This window comes from Macaca mulatta, chromosome 3, assembly GCF_049350105.2.
Source record: "Macaca mulatta isolate MMU2019108-1 chromosome 3, T2T-MMU8v2.0, whole genome shotgun sequence".
Lineage (NCBI taxonomy): Eukaryota > Metazoa > Chordata > Mammalia > Primates > Cercopithecidae > Macaca > Macaca mulatta.
The window spans coordinates 45,474,355-45,492,500 of NC_133408.1; the positions used below are offsets into that span (position 1 = coordinate 45,474,355).

Genomic DNA, 18,146 nt, shown 5'->3' on the forward strand with positions numbered 1-18,146 from the left:
CCCCCGCCCACCATGCCCAGCCAACTTTTGTATTTTTAGTAGAGACAGGGTTTCACCATGTTGTCCAGCTGGTCTCGAACTCCTGACCTCAAGTGATCCATCCACCTCAGCCTCCCAAAGTGCTGAGATTACAGGCATCAGCCACTACGCCCAGCCCAGTCTCCACTCTTGATCTGGCTGTTCGTTAGTGCCAGGGGCCACTCCTCAGTCTTCTAGTGTACCTGGACCACCTCTCAGTTCCTCTTTCGAGGATTGTGGGGATGATGACTAGGACAGGACGTACAAAATGGGAATGGGCTTCGAAGAGCTGGACTTGTGATAAAGAAATATGATGGTCAGGTGGGCATGGTGGCTCATGCCTATAATCCCAGCACCTTGGGAGGTTGAGGCGGGAGGATCACTTGAACCCAGGAGTTTGAGACCAGCCTGGGAAACATAGCAACACCGCATCTCTACAAAATATAAAAAAATTAGCCGAGCACCGTGGCGTGCACCTGTAGTCCCCAGCTACTTAGGAGGCTGAGGTGGGAGGATCACTTGAGCCCAGGATGTTGACGCTGTAGTGAGCTAGGGTTGCATCACTGCACTCCAGCCTGGGCCATAGAGTGAGACTCTGTTTAAAAAAAAAAAAAAAAAAAAATATATATATATATATATATATATATATGATGATTCCTTATTAAAAAATAAAAAGGCCAGGTGCAGGGGCTCACACCTGTAATCCCAGCACTTTGGGGGGCCAAGGCAAAAGGATTGCTTGAGGTCAGGAGTTTGAGACTGGCCTGGGCAACATAGCAAGATCCTATATAAAAATTTTTAAAACTTAGCTGGGCATGGTGGCGTGTGCCTGTGGTCCCAGCTACTGAGGAGGCTGAGGTGGGATGATGACTTGAGCCCAGGAGGTCAAGGCTGCATTGAGCAATGATTGTGTCACTTCACGCAGCCTGGTGACAGAGCAAGAGAGCCCCCACCCCCGGCCCTCCCTACAAAAAATTTTTTAAAAATTAAAAAGGCGTGGTTCGAGAAGAGCTGTAGTCGTCCCAGAGCTACAGTGCAGGTGAGATCAAAATGCAGGTGAGAAAACTGGAGACAGAATACAGTAACAGCTACAGGTGCCCCTGAAAAGGTGCAGAGGCGCTAAGGACGCAAGGAATCCTAAACGTTCCAATCGTTCGTTTTAAAGTTGTTCTGGCAAACCCGTGAAACCCTGTATGAGGAAATGTTTCAGCGAGGGCGCCTGACGCTGTCCCCGAGGCCAGAAAACACCCAGGTTTAGATACGGGCTCTGACCCGCACCTGCCACGGCCAAACCCCTCCCCCTTCTGATCCCGGTCCCGTGTTGTCCTCCAGAGGGTAAGCAGAACACCTGGCAGGGCTGCCTGAAGATTAGGGAAACTGAGGAGACGCGGCAGGTGCCCAGTATTTATGGTTTTGTCCCCAAACGGGGGAGTTATTTGTAAGCACTGGCCACTACCCCTGTAACACCTAATTGTCCAAAAAAAGGCAAAGGGAGGGAATGCGCCGCAGCTGAGCACCGCACAGGCCGCAGCTGGGGTGCACGCCCGGGTGTACCCTTTCCATTGCTGGGACCGCTGGCGATCGCGGGGGCAGAGGGCTGGGGTTGGGGCGGCCTGAGACCCACCCGGCCCCGCCCCTTCTCAGGCCCCGCCCTCCCCCTCCTCCACGAGTGAGGGGACCTCGGCCGGCTTGGGAGATGGGGGCGTAGCGGGAGGTGGGGGTGCATCCGCGGGCCCTAAAGGTCACGACCCTATGGGGCTTCTCCGGGTCGCGGTGGGGGAGGGGAAATCTCCCCTCCACGGGAGAGCTGAGAGCCGCGGCGGGGGGGCGGGGCGGAGCGCAGGGCGCAGCTGGCAGGGCGGCTTCGGGAGGGCGCGGCCCCTTTAAGACGCCCCGCCGGCCCCGCCCTCGCGCCCCGCCTCCCGTCGCCCACGTGACCCCGGTCTTGTGACTGAGTCGGAGAGGGCGGGGGAAGCCCGCGGCGCGCGCCCGCCCCGCCCCGCCCCGCGTCTGCCTCAGAGGGACCCGAGCCACCCGGACTGCCGCGTCCCCGCCGCCGCCGCCGCGTCCCCCGCCGGGGCCGACCGAGCCGAGCCGGGCCGGAGCGGCGGGCGCGGCCGGGCCGCCATGGACCATAAGCCCCTGCTGCAGGAGCGGCCGCCCGCCTACAACCTGGAGGCCGGCCAGGGCGACTACGCGTGCGGCCCGCACGGCTACGGCGCCATCCCCGCCGCGCCCCCGCCGCCGCCCTACCCCTACCTCGTCACAGGTGGGCCCGGAACCAACTTTCCCCGCCATCGGCTTCGAGGGGGCAAGCCCGTGCGGGGGACGCGGGTCCGGAGGCCGGCGGGGCCCGCCCGGGGGTCCTTCCTGGAGCTGGAGGTCCCCGGGCCGGCTTCGGGACCCCGCGTCGCCGAGGGCCAGCCTCCTCCCCGGGGCTCTCGTCCTCGGGCCCGTCGTACCCGGCGGGGCCGGATTCCTGCCCCAGATGAACTTTGTGTCACGAGGCGCTCGCTGTTGGCAGATTAGCGCCGAATCAGGCCCGCGGTGGCCGTCCCGAGGGTGGAAAAGACCGGGGGCTTTTTTAGCGGGATGGAGGTGGGGGTACGGAATGAGTAGTCCCCATCGCGGTCCGATTTCTCCTCCCTGCACCCTAATGACTTGTCTTCCCCCCCACAGGGATACCCACCCACCATCCCAGGGTCTACAACATCCACAGCCGGACCGTCACCCGGTACCCTGCCAACTCTATCGTGGTCGTGGGAGGCTGTCCTGTCTGCAGGTGAGTGGTCTGCAGCCTGGGGACTGGCCCTGGAAACGCTGAGGACCCCCGCCCTACCCCCCAGGACTTCACAAAGTCAGCTCTGCTTGTGGGAGTGGGTCCGGCTTGACTTGGATCTTGATGAGAGCCCTTTATGGGAGGAACAGACAGGCTGCCCGTATGCGGTGTGGGAGAGCGTGGGTCCACTCACCATTGGCTCTGAACACATTTTGTGGGGGCAAAAGGGTGGATTCCTTTTCCTAGATTTTGGGGTATTGCACCCCAAGTGATTGGGATGTAGAAAAGGTAACAACGGGACTCGTGGTCTTTTCGTCTTTGTTCTGGGACTTGCAAGGAATCAGGTGTCTGCATTTTTCTTCAATTTCCACAAGTTTACTCTGCAGTCGATCATCGAAGGTGGTGGAAGGTTTCGTTTTCCCGGAAGGGGCATTTGGAAGTAAGTGCACCAGCAGGAGAGACCTCAGTGGGAGAAGCGACGGCTGTAAGAGCTGCTTTAGCCAAAGCTGGCTTGAAACGCCCTTTCACGAGCTGGACCAGGATGGAAGCCCGGTGGTTCTTTGAGGCAGGAGTGATTTTTTTGATATCCTCGCATTGGACCTGCACAGGCTTTCTGGTTTTCATAGGACCCTGAGGTGCAGCTAGAGGATTGTTTTGTGGAGGTTTTGAGGATTCAAATTTAAATAAGGATTAATTAAATATAAATCCTTGGCAGCTGGGGGTGTTCAGATTGCCTAGAAAGTAGGGGCAGAGTTGGCGGGGACAGGGTTTTCAGCTGTATCTGGGAGGAGGAAGTTGAAGCCGCTGAGATGGAATTAAGAAACCCTGGTTTGGACTTATACTTGATTTCAAAAGTGTGTGTGTAAGGCCTAGAGCAGAGTCATGGGGAAGTGAATGATTTCAGAGCCTTAGCAGGCAACTTCCTGGGAAGAGGGAGGGCATCCCAGAGGTGGGGACAAGAGGCTGGGACCCCGGGGGAGGTTGTGGCCGCTTGCCTGCATAGGGACCCCGTGACAAACCCTAACTGGGACGTCAGTTTGACACAGTTGGTCACCACCCAGCAGAAACATTGGCCTTTGGAGTGAAGGTGGAGGGGAGGGCAGGGCGGGGCGCTGGCTGCCTCCGGGACATAGTTTTCTCTGGGAGCTGCACCGGGTTGAGGGGGCTGGCAGAGCTGTGTGGGTGTGAAGGCACATGGAGGGGACTCAGAACATGGAGGAGCAGAGGGTCTGCCTGCGTGTCATTGTCCATGCCTTGCCATCCCAGTGTCCAGCCTGCCGGAGAAGCTGGATTCCAGTCCTGGTCCTGCCAGGAACAGGGGGGCCTGTTTCCCCGTCTGGGACATGGGGGTGCCTGGTGAGGTGTCTCCGAAGCTCTTAGCTCTTCTCTGCCCAAGCCCCTGAACTTGGAGATGTGGGAGACCAGCGGCAGCGAGGGATGGCCCAGATATCCCAGGGCTGGGGGGGCGCCCAGGTGGCGGCGCAGTTGCTGTCGGTATGGGGGTGCTGGCCCTGCCACTTCCCCTTCCCTAGGTGGGAGCTGTGTCCCTGTGGAGGCCCGTGGCTTCCGCTGACCCGGCGGTGCCCCCCAGCTATGCAGAACCTGGAGTGGGGTCAGGCTGTGCTCTGCTCTGCTGTGGAGGATCTTGGGCTTGGCCCCCAGAGGCTACAGGAGTGGGGTCCTCAGTTACTTGATCACTGTGCTCTCTGCCCTTGGGCAGCTGCACCAGGCAGGGTGGAGGCTGGGTCCTCTCTGGACAAGGTTGGGGGGTCCTTAGTCCTTTAAGTTGGGACCAGAGCACTCTGATCCTCTGGCGACCCCTTGGGTTGCAGCCAGGCCCTCCCAGCACACAAGTCCCTGCACTCTGCCTGTGGTGCCCTGGATGCTGGAGAGTGGCCACCGCTCCCCGAGGCTTGGCCCCTGCAGCAGCATTGGGCATGGGATTGGGCCCCTGTGCCCTGCCGCAGCCAGAGGGCGAGCAGGGGGCTGGGTGCTCTGCTGCTGGTGTCGGGAGGGGGTGTGTGGTCCCTGAGCCACTCCTTTCTACGAGGAGAGTGGAGACACACATGTCTGGTGTCTGGCCGCCGCCTGCCGTCTTGGGGCCGGGAGACAGGATACCGCTCACGTGACCACACTTCCTCCTGCCCCAGGTCCAGCCCACCGGGCTCTGTCCCCCTCCCTGCCTGGTGGCATGGCAGGAATTTGTCCAAGTCACACGTCTGTTAGTCCTTCTGAGTGAGGCTTGGCCAGAGAAGCCTATGTCCCTTGTGGCACTGCTGCCCTGGCCAGGCCTTTGCTGAAGCTTCCTGACTCCGTCTGCCCTTTTTAGCCGTTTATGAGGAAGCATTTCCGCAGCCCAGCGGTGGATATGCCCCTGTTCCTCCTGCCCTCCTGCTTCACGCCTGCCCTGCCCTGCCCTGCCCTGCCCAAGGCCTGGGCCTCTCTGCCGAGGGAGGCCAGTCTTTCTCTGCTGGGGTGTGGTTATACCTAGGTGCAGGATGAGGTGGCTGCACTGGGAGGCTCTCCTGGGCTGGAGCAGAGCCTGTGCCCTGAAAACCAGGAACGCAGGAGTGGGGAAGGCCCTGGCAACACAGGGCCTGGCCCGCACCAGTCCCCCATGAGTATGGCTGGGCTGTCATTGGGTACTTAGTTTTGGGGGTGACCAGAGAGGAAGTCCTGAAAAGGATTTCACCTTTTTTAGGGACGGTGAAAGGAACAGCTGTGGAGGGCGGATGTTGCTTAGAGGTCCAGGGTGCGGCTCAGTAGCCAGCATGGAGGTTGCCACGGCCCTTGAGGGGCAGAGGTGGGCTGTGGAGGGCACGGGGGGGGTGACTGTGGAGCCTGGGAAGGGCTGGAGGGGAAGGAGCCTGTGACATCCTTGGGCTTCCAGATGATGGTGGTGGAGGGGCTGGTCCCTCCTACCGCCTGTGACCTGGAAGCCAGCGCTCCCCTGGTTGAGGAAGTAGCTGAGTTAGCTGGGACGGCCCTGCCCATATGCGTGGCCTATGGGCTGTCCCTGTCCTGACAGTCTTGGCCTGAGGTGTGGGGGCAGCGGATGGGCTGGAGCTTGGGCCTAGGCTGCTTGCTGGGCAGGGTTGTGGACCTCAGGGTCCGAGTGCTGCCTCAGCGGCCTCCTGAGTTTCTAACCTTGGGCTTTGCCCCCAGCTGCGGGCCAAGTGGCACCGCTGGGGTGGGTGTGGTGGCAGGCAGAGTCTCAGGCCTTTCTTCCACAGGAGAGGCTGGGACTGGCCCTGGCCATTGGGTTTGCTGGGAATGGCCCTGGGAGGTCCTGGTGAACTGTCCCTAAGCGAGGCAGCTCCCCCACCCCTGTAGGGGGAGTGGATACCCTGGGACAGCCAGAAGCTGGCTGGAGCTGCTTTGGGGCCACCTCGCCCTGCGCTGAGCATGGCTTCAGGCCCGCAGCCCTCTGAGGAAGCCCTGTGTCTCCCCTTTTCCTGGCGAGCTCGGCCTTCCAGCGAGGTGCGGTGGTCTGGGGTTGTTCCTGGGCGTGGATGGTGCCTCGAGGCCACTGTGTATGCACAGAGGGCAGCTGGGTGCCCTGGGGCAGCCCCCTGTGACACTGCCTGCCTTTGGGGGCTGCCTTGGAGGGAGAACGGGCCTGCAGGATGGGTGCTTGTGACTGGGGAGCCCATCCGGGTTCAGATCCCAGCCACGCCCTTCCCTGCTGGGAGGCCTTGGACACACCCCGGTTTTTAGCCTCCTGTGAGCCCATCTGGGTTCACATCCCAGCCATGCCCTTCCCTGCTGGGAGGCCCTGGACACACCCTGGGCTTCAGGCTCCTGTAAAGTGCCTGTGGGGATACAGGAAGGGTGAGGATGGCCCTTTCCCTGGGCAGCGCAGAGCCCTGCTGCCAGCCCCTTCTGTCCCTGGTGAGGCGGGAGCCCTGTGGCCTCCACTGTCCCAGGGCCCAGCTCCGGGTGGATGACAGTGGCATGACTGGCCACTTTCACTGCAGGGCTGGAGTCGCCTTAAGGGAGTGCTCTTGGAATTAGTCAGTTCCCTAATTTCGCCAGTGGCCATGATCCCTCCCTGGCCGCGTGGCCTATTGCGCAAGAGGGGCCGCTAGAGGGAGCCGGTCAGGACCCGAGCGGTTGAGAAGGTTGAAACCCACCCCACCAACCCAGGTGGGCTCTTCTGGGTTTGGAAGGGAGAACTGGAGGCCGTGGGGACGGACAGGCTGGCAGGGACGGCAGCTGTTCCGGTGTGGGGGTTCCCCTTCTCCCCTCCAGTGCTGGCCCTGCAGCTTGGGGAGTCTTGGCCTAGAAGTTGGATCGTGTTTCTCAGTTCAGAAGATTTGGAGTTTTAAAAAGCACATGATGCCAACACGCCTTTTGAGGTCTAGGGCAGTACTGCAGTTAAAACTTTAATATTTCTGCAGCAAGACATGAATATTCAGATAAACTAGGATAAATTACGACTATAAATAGCCACACACCAGTTTAGGTCACATGTTGCTGCCAGGTGAGTTTGCTGTCAAGTGACAGCGAGTTCTGCCTTCAGTGCCTCTTGGTGTTTGAAGTTGTGGGTGCGGCTGTGGAATCCTGGGGGGTAGGGTATGCTGCCCACCCTCCAGCTGACCCCAGAGCCAGAGGTGAGGGCCGAATTCTCCTGGCCAGCCCTCGGGCCTTCGAAGCCTGTTCAGGGTTCTCGGGTCTGGATCACAGCCTCCTGTTGCTGGCGGAGGCCTGAGCCTCCTGGGGCGGCTGGATCTGTCCAGTTCCTGGGCGGTACTGCAGGGAAACAGGCTCGCTCTCCCCAGAGACCCAGGGGCCTTGGCCCTCCTGCCCTGTCTTTAAGTGGCGTGGAGGCGGGCAGGCGGGTGGGATTGAATGGACCAGGGATGGGGAGGCTGCCCTAGGAGGTGCCAGAGTGGGTCCCCAGACTGAGGGGCTCAGCCCAGGGTGGCACAAACGGGCCAGCCCTGTGCTCTGGCTGAGGACAGGATGGGTCTGGACGGAAGCTCCGTGGGTTGGAAGGAGGAGGGTGTTTCCCTGTGCCTGGGAGGCCGTGGGGTCAGTGCGTTTGGTTTGGCCCATGGCGCTGCTTGCAGCCCCGGGGCTGGGAATCGAGGTGCTGAGAAGCGAGGCGCCGGGGCCTGGGTGGGCTGGGCTGGCGCTGCTGGAAATCCTGGCGCTCAGGTGGGCCAGCGCCCTGGCCCGTGGCAGTGGGAATCCAACGTGAGTGAGCAGCCTTCCTGCACTTCTCAGCTCTGACGGAGTAGGTGGGTTTTGGGGTCTGGATGGAGAATTAGGAAGCAGGAGGGCGCTGCTGCCCTTGGACTTGGTGAGAGCAGCAGCTGCAGGTGGGAAGCTGGTGTGGGCGGGGCCACCAGGCAGCACTGAAGCCCCACCCCCGCCCATTGCACCATTGCACCTGGATGTCTCTGCTGTGCCCCATGGGCGGGCTCCAGCCGGGCTCCCTACCCACACCCCTTTGCCCAGCCTCCTCCCAGGCACCTCTGGGCCTTTGAACTGGCAGTCGGCTCTGCCCGCAGCCCTGCCTCTCAGCAGCTTTGGTCCTGAGGCGAGGTGCTCAGATGGTCACTGATTGGGCCGGCTGAGGGGGGCCTGGTGGCACTGGGGACCACTCCAGGGGGCAGGCTTCTTCCCTAGAAGGATTTCTCAGCTGGTTCACCCTCCCTGTCTGCTTTTTCATGGGACATTGTCTAACCAGAATATACAGCCAGTGTGTTTCCTGGGATTTGACCGTAGATGCCGTGAAGGAAACAGGAAAGGAAGCCCAGACGCTCCCTCCAGCTCCCCCGGAGCCTGTCATGGCCATCTGTGGGGACACAGCTGGTGCTCGGCCTTCCCGGGGCTCCCCCATCTCGACTGTGTGGTCTTGGGAGCTGTGGCAGCTGGGGCTTCTGCCCACCCGACACCCCGGGGAGAAGGTCCTGGAGCCGGGCAGGGCAAGCTGCACTCGGCAGGGCTGGGCGGAGGTGTCCTGCCCAGTCTGGACTGGCAGGGGCAGCCCTGGCCAAGGCTGAACAAGTGTGGTGGCCTGACGACCTTGTGGTGCTTAGACAGGGGACACTTTTGTAAAAGTCCACGCAAGAAGTAGAAACTTTGCTGACAGGCTCCGGTCTTTGGCTTGGCTTTGCCTTGGAGCTTCACGGTGTGCTCTGCAGCCCAGCTCCGCCCCTCCACACAGACAGGTGGCGCTGTGTGAGTCTGGGAAACACTGGGTACAAGAGGGCTGGCCGCAGGACTGCTCAGAGCCTTTTGAGAACGAATGAACACAGGGACTCTAGGAGAAAAGTTTCCCCAAACCGGCTGAATGGTCCCCCTTTTCCAAATGTGTACCATCGTGTCTGGCTACTTTTAAATTGTAGAGGTGTTGCAGGGGGGTTTTACTTTGTTGCCCAGGCTGGTTGTGAACTGCTGGCTTTAAGTGATCCGCCTCAGCCTCCCAAAGTGCTGCAGTTGCAGGCGTGAGCCACCGTGTCCAGCTCCATTGGAGATGGCTGAAGGGACCTCCCTGAGGAGGCCGGAGGGAGGCAGGTGGGCATGAAGTGTTTTTCTTTTTTGAGACAGTTTTGCTCTTGTTGCAAAGGCTGGAGTGCAGTGGTGCGATCTCGGCTCACTGCAACCTCCACCTCCCGGGTTCAAGCAGTTCTGTCTCAGCCTCCCGAGTAGCTGGGATTACAGGTGCCCGCCACTATGCCTGGCTAATTTTTGTATTTTTAGTAGAAACGTGGTTTCACCATGTTGACCAGGCTGGTCTTGAACTTCTGACCTCAGGTGATCTGCCTGCCTCGGCCTCCCAAAGTGTTGGGATGACAGACGTGGACCACCGTGCCCGGCAACTTTTTCTTTCAGCAGTGGAAAGCCCAACTTCAGAATATTCTGGTTTATTTTCCATAATCCCGGGAGAAGTAGGGAATAGGTTCTGTGGGTGGGGTTTGGGCTCCCCAGCCTGCCTTGCCTAGCAGTGGTGGAGGCAGTGGCCCTCATGAGTCCAAACTCCCAGAAAGCAGCTTGGAAACATGCAGGGTGCTGGGATGGGAGTAGGGTTCCCCAGGTGGCCAAGTTTTCTTCCCTTAGCAAGGCACAGGTAGTCACGCTTCCCTGTTGCAGGCGGGCGACCACACCACCTTGTTGTAGGCTCCCCTTCCCCACTAAGCACCAGCTCCCATCACCTGTCAGACACCCCCACCCTGTTGTGTTCTCTCTCCACTTACTTCAGTACTGGCTGGATGGAGGGGTTTGGGGCCCCAGGAGGACCAGAAGGAGCCCGTAGGGGGCTGCCTGTCTGGTGGGAGCAAAACTTTTCTCATTTGTGCTGAGCTGGCTAGTGTGGTTAATTTCAGCTGTGTCCAGAACTTTCCAGAAATAGCCTAAGGAGCTGAGCTGAGCACTCGGCTTCTGGCTTCCTACTTTTAGGGCCTCTGAAACTGACACTTGGGTTCGATGATTGCAGGTCACTGAACCTGTGCTCACTGGTGCAGGATTTGTGGGATGGCCTTTAGGTGTCTTAGTCTGTTACATTGAACTTTGTTGAAGAGGAGACTTTGAGATCACATTTTGAGAAATAAGACATTATTTCTTCAGACATTGTGTGAACATGGCCAACTGCAGTCTCCCATTAACCCACCCCCACTACCAAAGGAACAGAAATCCAACAAAAGCCCAAACACTGACGGGACCACTAAGCTTGCTGGTTGCTCCTTTTCTTTTTTTTTTTTTTTGAGACGGAGTCTTGCTCTGTCGCCCAGGCTGGAGTGCGGTGGCGCGATCTCAGCTCACTGCAAGCTCTGCCTCCCGGATTCATGTCGTTCTCCTGCCTCAGCCTCCTGAGTAGCTGGGACTACAGGCGCCTGCCCCAATGCCTAATTTTTTTTTTTTTTTTGAGACGGAGTCTCGCTCTGTTGCCCAGGCTGGAGTGCAGTGGCCGGATCTCAGCTCACTGCAAGCTCCACCTCCCGGGTTTACGCCATTCTCCTGCCTCAGCTTCCCCAGTAGCTGGGACTACAGGCGCCCGCCACCTCGCCCGGCTAGTTTTTTGTATTTTTTTTTTTTTAGTAGAGACGGGGTTTCACCGTGTTAGCCAGGATGGTCTTGATCTCCTGACCTCGTGATCCGCCCGTCTTGGCCTCCCAAAGTGCTGGGATTACAGGCTTGAGCCACCGTGCCTAGCCTAATTTTTGTATTTTTAGTAGAGGCAGTGTTTCACTGTGTTAGCCAGGATGGTCTTGATCTCCTGACCTCGTGATCCACCTGCCTTGGCCTCCCAAAGTGGTGGGATTACAAGTGTGAGCCACCGTGCCCGGCCTCTGGTTGCTCCTTTTCTAAGAGCAGATATGTGTGGCTTGTGGCACTAAAATGATCTTGCCTCTCAAGGTTTTACTTTTTGAGATGGAGTCTCGCTCTGTCACCCAGTCTGGAGTATAGTGGCTCTATCTCGGCTCACTGCAACCTCTGCCTCCTGGATTCAAGTGATTCTCTTTGTCTCAGCCTCCCAAGTAGCCGGGACTGCAGGCACATGCCACCACGCCTGGCAAATTTTTGTATTGTTAGTAGAGACAGGGTTTCACCATGTTGGCCAGGCTGGTCTTGAACTCCTGAACTCAGGTGATCCACCCGCCTCTGCCTCCCAGAGTGGTGGGATTACAGGCAGGAGCCACCATGCACCCAGCCTTGCCTTTCAAGGTTAACTGATAAGACTTTTCAACTGTTTTATTCTTCCCCTTTTCTTTTAATGTTAGTGATTAAATAGCAGCTCTGGCCATTCTATGAACTGGCACATGCAGATGGTTCTTGGGGCTCTCCGGGCCAGTGGGCTGTGGCTGGGCGGTGGGGGGGCTGTTTTCTCAGGCGGATTGTCACTGTCCCTCACCGGAGGTCCTCATGTCAGTCATGGCCACTGCTTGGTTGAGTGCAAGGGTGGGAGGGGTGAGGGTTCTGGCTGCCCGGGTCCTAACGGTGCCGCCCTCTCTGCCTGTCTCTGCCGCAGGGTCGGGGTGCTGGAGGACTGCTTCACCTTCCTGGGCATCTTCCTGGCCATCATCCTGTTCCCCTTTGGGTTCATCTGCTGTTTTGCCTTGAGGAAGCGAAGATGCCCCAACTGCGGAGCCACCTTCGCTTAAAGGAGCAGCAGGCCCGGCTCTCCTACCCCAGCTCTTTTTCTAATGTAAATGTTGTGTACAATAGTTTTATTTGATTAAGCTTCAGAACTGTTTTGTAAAGCGAGGTGGGACAGATGTGGCACACGCCAGCTGCGGTTTCCCGGAGTGTGGAGCGGCAGCGCTGCTGCTCCCGCCCGAGGCTCATGACAACTCAATAAAGCACTGCTTTTATTTTCTGCAGTCTTCAATTTGAGAAAGGTGAGAAATAATGTTTTCAATAAATGAGATTCATACCATTGTTGACCTGGTGCTGCTTACTCGGTGCTTTCAGACACCCAGGAGAGACCGGAACGATGCCGGCATTGCTGCCTTTTCACTCCCCAGGCCAGGCCTGACCACCTTGTAGTCAACAGGCGCTTACAGCTCAAGAAAATATGCTTGTTTTCAAGTTCTTTATTATTAAAATTATAATCCCTTGACATTTACAGAACAGGCACCTCGGTGCCAAGGACAAGGTCATCCCCCCGTTCTGGTCTGGGAGGTGGAACCTGGGGCCTGCAGGTTGCATCTGAGACCCCCCAGGTCCTAGTCTTCAACCCCGTAACAAAACCAGAACCATCCCCAAGGGGGAACGCCAAAGGCCAGGTGTCACCCATGGTACCAGATGGGGCTGAGCCCTGCCTCTGACGTCTGAAGTGGGGAACATGGCCATGGGGTTTGCATGGACTGAATTCTCACGTGGCTGCAGGCCCTTCTGTAGGACAGACTGGGGGCGTTAACATATAGTTCATGGTGCCTGCAGCCCTTCCTGGGGGCGAGGTGGGGGGTGTGCGTCTGGTTTGTCCTCCCAGCAGAAGAAGCAGAAGCAGATGGTGACACTGCTGGACCTGGCTGGAAGGAGCCTGAAGCATCGCCCACGTCCACTGGCTTACCTGCATGTAACCTCTCCCAGTCTCAGCCTCACAGGAAAGTAGTACACTTAAGGCAAGGCCAAAGGAGAGGTGATAAGCCACAGCCCCAGCACCCCACAACACACACAGAGCGGCTGGGCTGGAAATCTGTCACCCGGGCTGCAGGGCAGTGGCATGATCTGGCTCACTGCAACCTCTGCCTCCCGGGTTCAAGCGATTCTCCTGCCTCAGGCTTCTGAGTGGCTGGGATCACAGGCACGTACCACCACGCCTGTCTAATTTTTGTATTTTTAGTAGAGACTCCTGACCTCAGGTGATGTGCCTGCCTCAGTCTCACAAAATGCTGGGATTCCCCCATACCTGGGCCGGGCTGGGAATTGGATCCAGATCTTTGGCAGTCAGAGGTGAATTCCAGCCCCGGCCTTAGGGCAGCCAGTGCGCAGTCCTCACATCTGTACCACAGGGCCAGGTTCTGAGGGCATCATGGCTGCTAGGCTGAAAAACCCGCCCTCTCCAGGCACCAGAGGTCATCCTGGCTTTACACGTATCCTCGAGAGTCTGTACCCGATTCAAACACGGAGAAACCGAGACCCCGAGAAGTTTGAGTGTATTGGTAATGGATGCAGCTTTGGCCAGCTAGCAGAGTGAGAACACAAGGAGCTGTGACTCCGACACCCAGGCCTGTGTCCTGGATGGGCTGTGTGCAGCGACTCCAGTCAGTGACTCCTAACTACCAAGAAAAGGAGCTCTCGGAAGGGATTTCGTCAAGTGCTACATGTGGCTGTGATAAGGGCAGGCAAAGTGTCTTAGCACTTATAGCTCTGGTGCAGTCGGACGGAGGGCAGGGGTTTCTCCATCTCTGGAAGCTCTACACTTTGATTAAACATTTTAAGTTACATTCATATAGTATTTTCATAATTTATATTGCTTAAAATTATGATTTGCATGCTAAGATGCAAACTTCCGTGATATTTTCTTTAGACATAATGCTACTAAGAGCACGTGCTTTATAAAATAAAATGGGTCTCATTGACATCAGGTGCAGAAAGCCAGTCATGAAAGCACAGACTATCCCTTATTCTGGCTGTTAAGGAAAAAAAATTCATTTAAAAAAATACAGTAAAGATTGAAACCAAGTTTTACTGTTTCTTGAACAGAATAGGAAGAAAATATTTTAAATGACTGAGTTGGTCATTAGACTATTACTCATTTATCTTAAAGGCAGAAACGTGTCAACCCAACTACGTGAAACAGAGAAGCATGCTTTGCTTAGGCAGGCGACATTAGAGTTAGGACGTGCCCATCATTCCGCGAGGGAGAACCGGAGAGGCCCGGAGAGTCCTTGGCCGTTTTCTCATCGAATGATGGGTGCTGAGCGGTCGTTCGTCACGGTGGGGCGGAGTTTCACAGTGGCAAAGGGGTTTTCTCCGCTGCAGGGGATAAGAAGAACCTTTCAGAACTTCCACTCCATGAGGGAAACTGGATTTTAACAGCGCTAATAACGCATTCTTGCCCTGTGAGACTGCGGCTGACCACCTCACCAGCTTGCACAGGTCCCAGCAGCGATTTCTGAGTGGAAGTTTTGTTCAGTGATGAGTCCTACACCGTACCACCCGCTGCAGAATGATCCCAGGTTTTAAACGTTCTGGACATGGGCACCCGCACCTCTGTAGTCCTGCATTGCGTGTGATATGGGGGCCGCTCTGGGGTGGCAGGCCCTGCTCCCAGGGTGGTCTAAAGCAGGTGGTAAAGGGAGCAGGGGGCTGCAGTCCCCCATGGCTCCACAGGCCGAGGCCTTTCTCAGGCTGGGCCTCCTGGGCACGGCACCGAAGGCCCTTCTGGGGACACCGTGGGGAAGAGCAATGTCACATGCTGAGGCTCACGCAGGAGGCCACACCTACCTGAGAAAAGGCGGCTTCGCAGTCCCGTTGGCATCGTTCTGTGAGAAAGATAAAGAGGCTTATGGAGGGCTTGGAATTGGTCTTTTTAAAATTATTTTAGGTAGAGATGGGGACTTGCTATGTTGCCCAGGCTGGTCTCGAACTCCTGAGCTCAAGTGATCCTTCCACCTTGGCCTCCTAATGTGCTGGGACTACAGGTGTGAGCCACTGCGACCGGCCTGTGTTGGAGATTTTTAATAAGACTGAAGGTAAAGACATCTAAAACATAAGGGATGTTTAAAAGTGCCCTGTCCCAATCTGTGAGACTGTCTAAATTCACTTGGAAGAATAAGGCAAGAACAGAAAACGCTCTGAAAGGCGGTAACGGCCCTCCCAGGTGTCAGAGCATGGACAGAGCATGGCACTGCCTGCGCGGGTCACCTGTGATGTGGAGCCGTCTGCTAAACTCGGAAACAGTTTCACAGAATGAAGCTTGAGCAACAGCGACATCACAGAAGAAAACATTTGTGCCAAACAGAACCTCTCTGACTCGGGGGAAACAGATCCTGCAGGTCCTCAGCCACGGTCTTTTTTTGCGCAGAATCTAGTGACTAGGGTGTGCTTTTTGGGAGCTGACTCCTGAAGCATGACATGAAGAAACAGGAAGTAAAAATAAAACCCCACTGGCTTTGGGGCTGCTAGAGCCAGGGATCTTGTAGGAAGCTGAAAAACTGAGGAAAAGAGAAGGTGGAACCAAAGTTCAAAGGTGCCTACAGAGCTCGGGGTCGGGAGCACCTCCTTCCAGCACCTGCCACCCAGTGCGGGCCAGGGCCAGGTGTGTGCCGCCTTCTTTGCCTCACTCCAAAAAGCCTGCAGGGTTTAACAATCTTTCCAGCCCGCACACAGGGAGCAGAGTCAGGCAGCCGCCCAGGAGAGGGCAGTGTAACACCGTGTAACCAGCCTGCGGCCCGGCCACACCCTCCTGACAGCCCCAGGAAGCGTCCCGGCACCCCCGGGGGGTCTCAGGGAGCATGCACACCTCTTGAGATTGACTTAGGGAGGCCCTCTCGTGCCTGATGCCGGCGCTGGAGTGCAGGCCGTTCCTGGAGGTGGAGGCCCAGGCCAGGCCTCCTCTGCGATGGCCTGCACTGCTTGCTGGGTGTACAGACTGTGGACACAGAAGGCAGGTTGGAGGCCCCAGGGCTGTGGCCTGAGGCCTACCCCACCCTCCCTAGACCCCCTGGGCAGGGCAGCTGGGGCCAATTCAGTGTCTGCTTTTCATCACTGGAGCACAAAGCCACTGCCCTGCCTCGCACATCCTACAGGGCTTTAAATGGCTGCGAAAGTGACTTCTCCCTGCAGGGCACACAGTGCTTCCCTAGCAGGCCTCGAAGGAAGTCCTTGCCTGTGTGAGGTTCGTGCTCTGTGATGATGATGGGCTCATTTATAACTTAAATGCACCAGGGCGCCTGTCGCGTGTGCTCACGGTGCCAGCATTCGTGGACACTGTTGCAGAAAGGCCTCCTGTGACCCAGAGGGCAGGCGGCCGGGCCGTGGCTGGGCCTGACGCACGCTTCGGGCCAAGCCTGACTCCACTCCGCCCTCCCCTCCCACTGGAGTCCTCTGACTCCTTGGGGCCAACAGCGACTCCCTGTGCAGCTTACGCTAGGGGAAGGCGCTTCCCAAACTGGAAACCAGAAACCCCCTCCGCCCACCCCACGCACACCCCGGAGCTTGTTCAGAGCCTCCTGGGCCCCAACGGGACTTTAAAGGCGTCCCAGTGAATCCTCACAAGGAACGCAGCAAGAAGCACCAACTCCTGCCAGGAGGACTGAGGAGGAAAAAGAACGCTTCAGATGACAGCTTGAAGCCACTCAGTGTCGGGCCAACCCCGTGCACACACGCCTGAGGCCCAGCAATCCTGCTCCCCGTAGGAACAGGTAGGGCACACACCCATGGGCACCGAGACACTCGGGCAGCGCCAGGGAAACAGCCCAGACCGGAAACACCAGACACGCATCAATGAGAGAGCCAGAACCAGCTTCTGTGCAGACAGCGGGTCACCGCACAGCGCTGACCCCAAGCAGGGCTTGCGGAGTCTGGTGTTGGAGAAGGGATGGTCACGGAGGTGGGCCACACTGGGTGATCCTGGGAGCTGGGAACATCCTGCTGGGTACACGGAGTCACATCATGAAAATTCATCGTGTGCTTTTCTGTCTGTGGTATTCTGTAATATGATGTTCATTTTAAAATACGTATTGGGCCGGGGACAGTGGTTCACACCTGTAATCCCAGCATTTTGGGAGGCTGAGGTGGGTGGGTCACCTGAGGTTGAGAGTTCAAGACCAGCCTGACCAACATGGAGAAACCCTGTCTCTACTAAAAATACAAAATTAGCCGGGCGTGGTGGCTCATGCCTGTAGTCCCAGCTCTCAGGAGGCTAAGGCAGGAGAATCACTTGAACTAGGAGGCAGAGGTTGTGATGAGCTGAGATTGCGCCACTGCACTCCAGCCTGGGCAAAAGCGAGATTCCATCTCAAAAAAAAAACCCAAAAAACAAACAACAACAACAACAAAAAACCCCTAACAAAACAACAAAACAAACAAAACCAACAACAAAAACATAGTGGACGTGTTCAGGCAGATTTCCCGTTTAACGTCTACATGTTCCTCAGGGACCTGAAACCTCAGCACTCCCTCTGGATACAGGGCTGGCAGGAGCCTCTCTGCCTCCCTCTCCAGGGCAAAGCAGATCCACAAGGGCAGGGGCTTGGCACATACGCTGCCTCTTATCTGGTGGCCTCCAAGGGTCTCACAGCATCCTCCCTGCGTGTCTGTCTCAACCGCACACACTCAGCCCACTGTGGTGGTCACTGAAGCTAGACCTGCCCTCCTCCCTGTTCCCTTTCCTTGCAGTGGGGGATACCTCCAAGCCAGAGGCAGCACTGCCACCGGCACCCAGGGCCCCGCGGGTACTGCCTGCTGCATGTCCTGTGTCCCCAGCAAGACAGGAGACCACGAAGGCCACGCAACCAGTGGCCACTACGAGAGTGGGTTGGGCTGCAACTGGAGACTGTACAGCGAGGCCACCAAGTGGCTGACTGCGGCCAGGGTGGACACATCTTGTGATCCCCCATCTCCCCCAGGAATCCAAAATCTGTGTGTGGACACTGGCTGACCGCCCGTCACCCGATGCCTGTTCCACACCCCCTTCCTGACTGTACGGAGCTTCCAGGGTGCCCACCACATAGCCATGTGCTCAGGGTGGGGGACTAGTTGATCCAGCTTTCAGAGGGGTCCCGGGCAGCTCGGAGCACCCAGAACCGCTTTTTCCTCGGGCTGCAGCAGAGAATGCTGGTGTCTCTCACTGCAGAGGGCAGGACAGAGTGATCCAGGCCAGCGCAGGGTGGCCTTGCTCCTGAGCAGAACGGAATATCCCTAAGGAACATTTCCAAGCCAGCTGGAGGCC

The 18,146-nt window shown here is 57.5% G+C and overlaps 2 protein-coding genes across 4 annotated transcripts in view; one reads left to right on the top strand and one right to left on the bottom strand.

The window, feature by feature from the left end:
- The first annotated feature begins 2,035 nt into the window (after positions 1-2,035).
- On the top strand, positions 2,036-12,184 carry BRI3 (brain protein I3). 2 transcript variants are annotated; one of them, XM_015134313.3, is made up of 4 exons: positions 2,036-2,287; positions 2,698-2,800; positions 3,172-3,362; positions 11,775-12,184. In XM_015134313.3, exons 1-3 carry the CDS (start codon positions 2,146-2,148, stop codon positions 3,359-3,361), a joined length of 435 nt encoding a protein of 144 aa, XP_014989799.1. In that variant the 5' UTR covers positions 2,036-2,145; the 3' UTR covers position 3,362; positions 11,775-12,184.
- Positions 12,185-12,324: 140 nt separating this feature from the next.
- Positions 12,325-18,146, bottom strand: part of BAIAP2L1 (BAR/IMD domain containing adaptor protein 2 like 1) — a 112,957-nt gene continuing 107,135 nt past the window's right edge. For both annotated transcript variants that reach the window (XM_028845539.2, XM_077996182.1), the window contains exons 13-14: positions 14,699-14,736; positions 12,325-14,227 (exon numbers count right to left, since the gene is read on the bottom strand). In XM_028845539.2, the coding sequence (XP_028701372.1) occupies positions 14,152-14,227; positions 14,699-14,736 (114 nt within the window). In that variant the 3' untranslated portion in view covers positions 12,325-14,151. The remainder of the gene's footprint in view (positions 14,228-14,698; positions 14,737-18,146) is intronic.

Excerpts from the sequence above, each read along its gene's own strand:
- BRI3 (XM_015134313.3), top strand. The coding sequence starts at position 2,146 with ATGGACCATAAGCCCCTGCTGCAGGAGCGGCCGCCCGCCTACAACCTG. Across the intron at positions 2,288-2,697 it reads CTACCCCTACCTCGTCACAG|GGATACCCACCCACCATCCC; the intron begins GTGGGCCCGGAA and ends TCCCCCCCACAG. Across the intron at positions 2,801-3,171 it reads GGAGGCTGTCCTGTCTGCAG|TTTACTCTGCAGTCGATCAT; the intron begins GTGAGTGGTCTG and ends AATTTCCACAAG.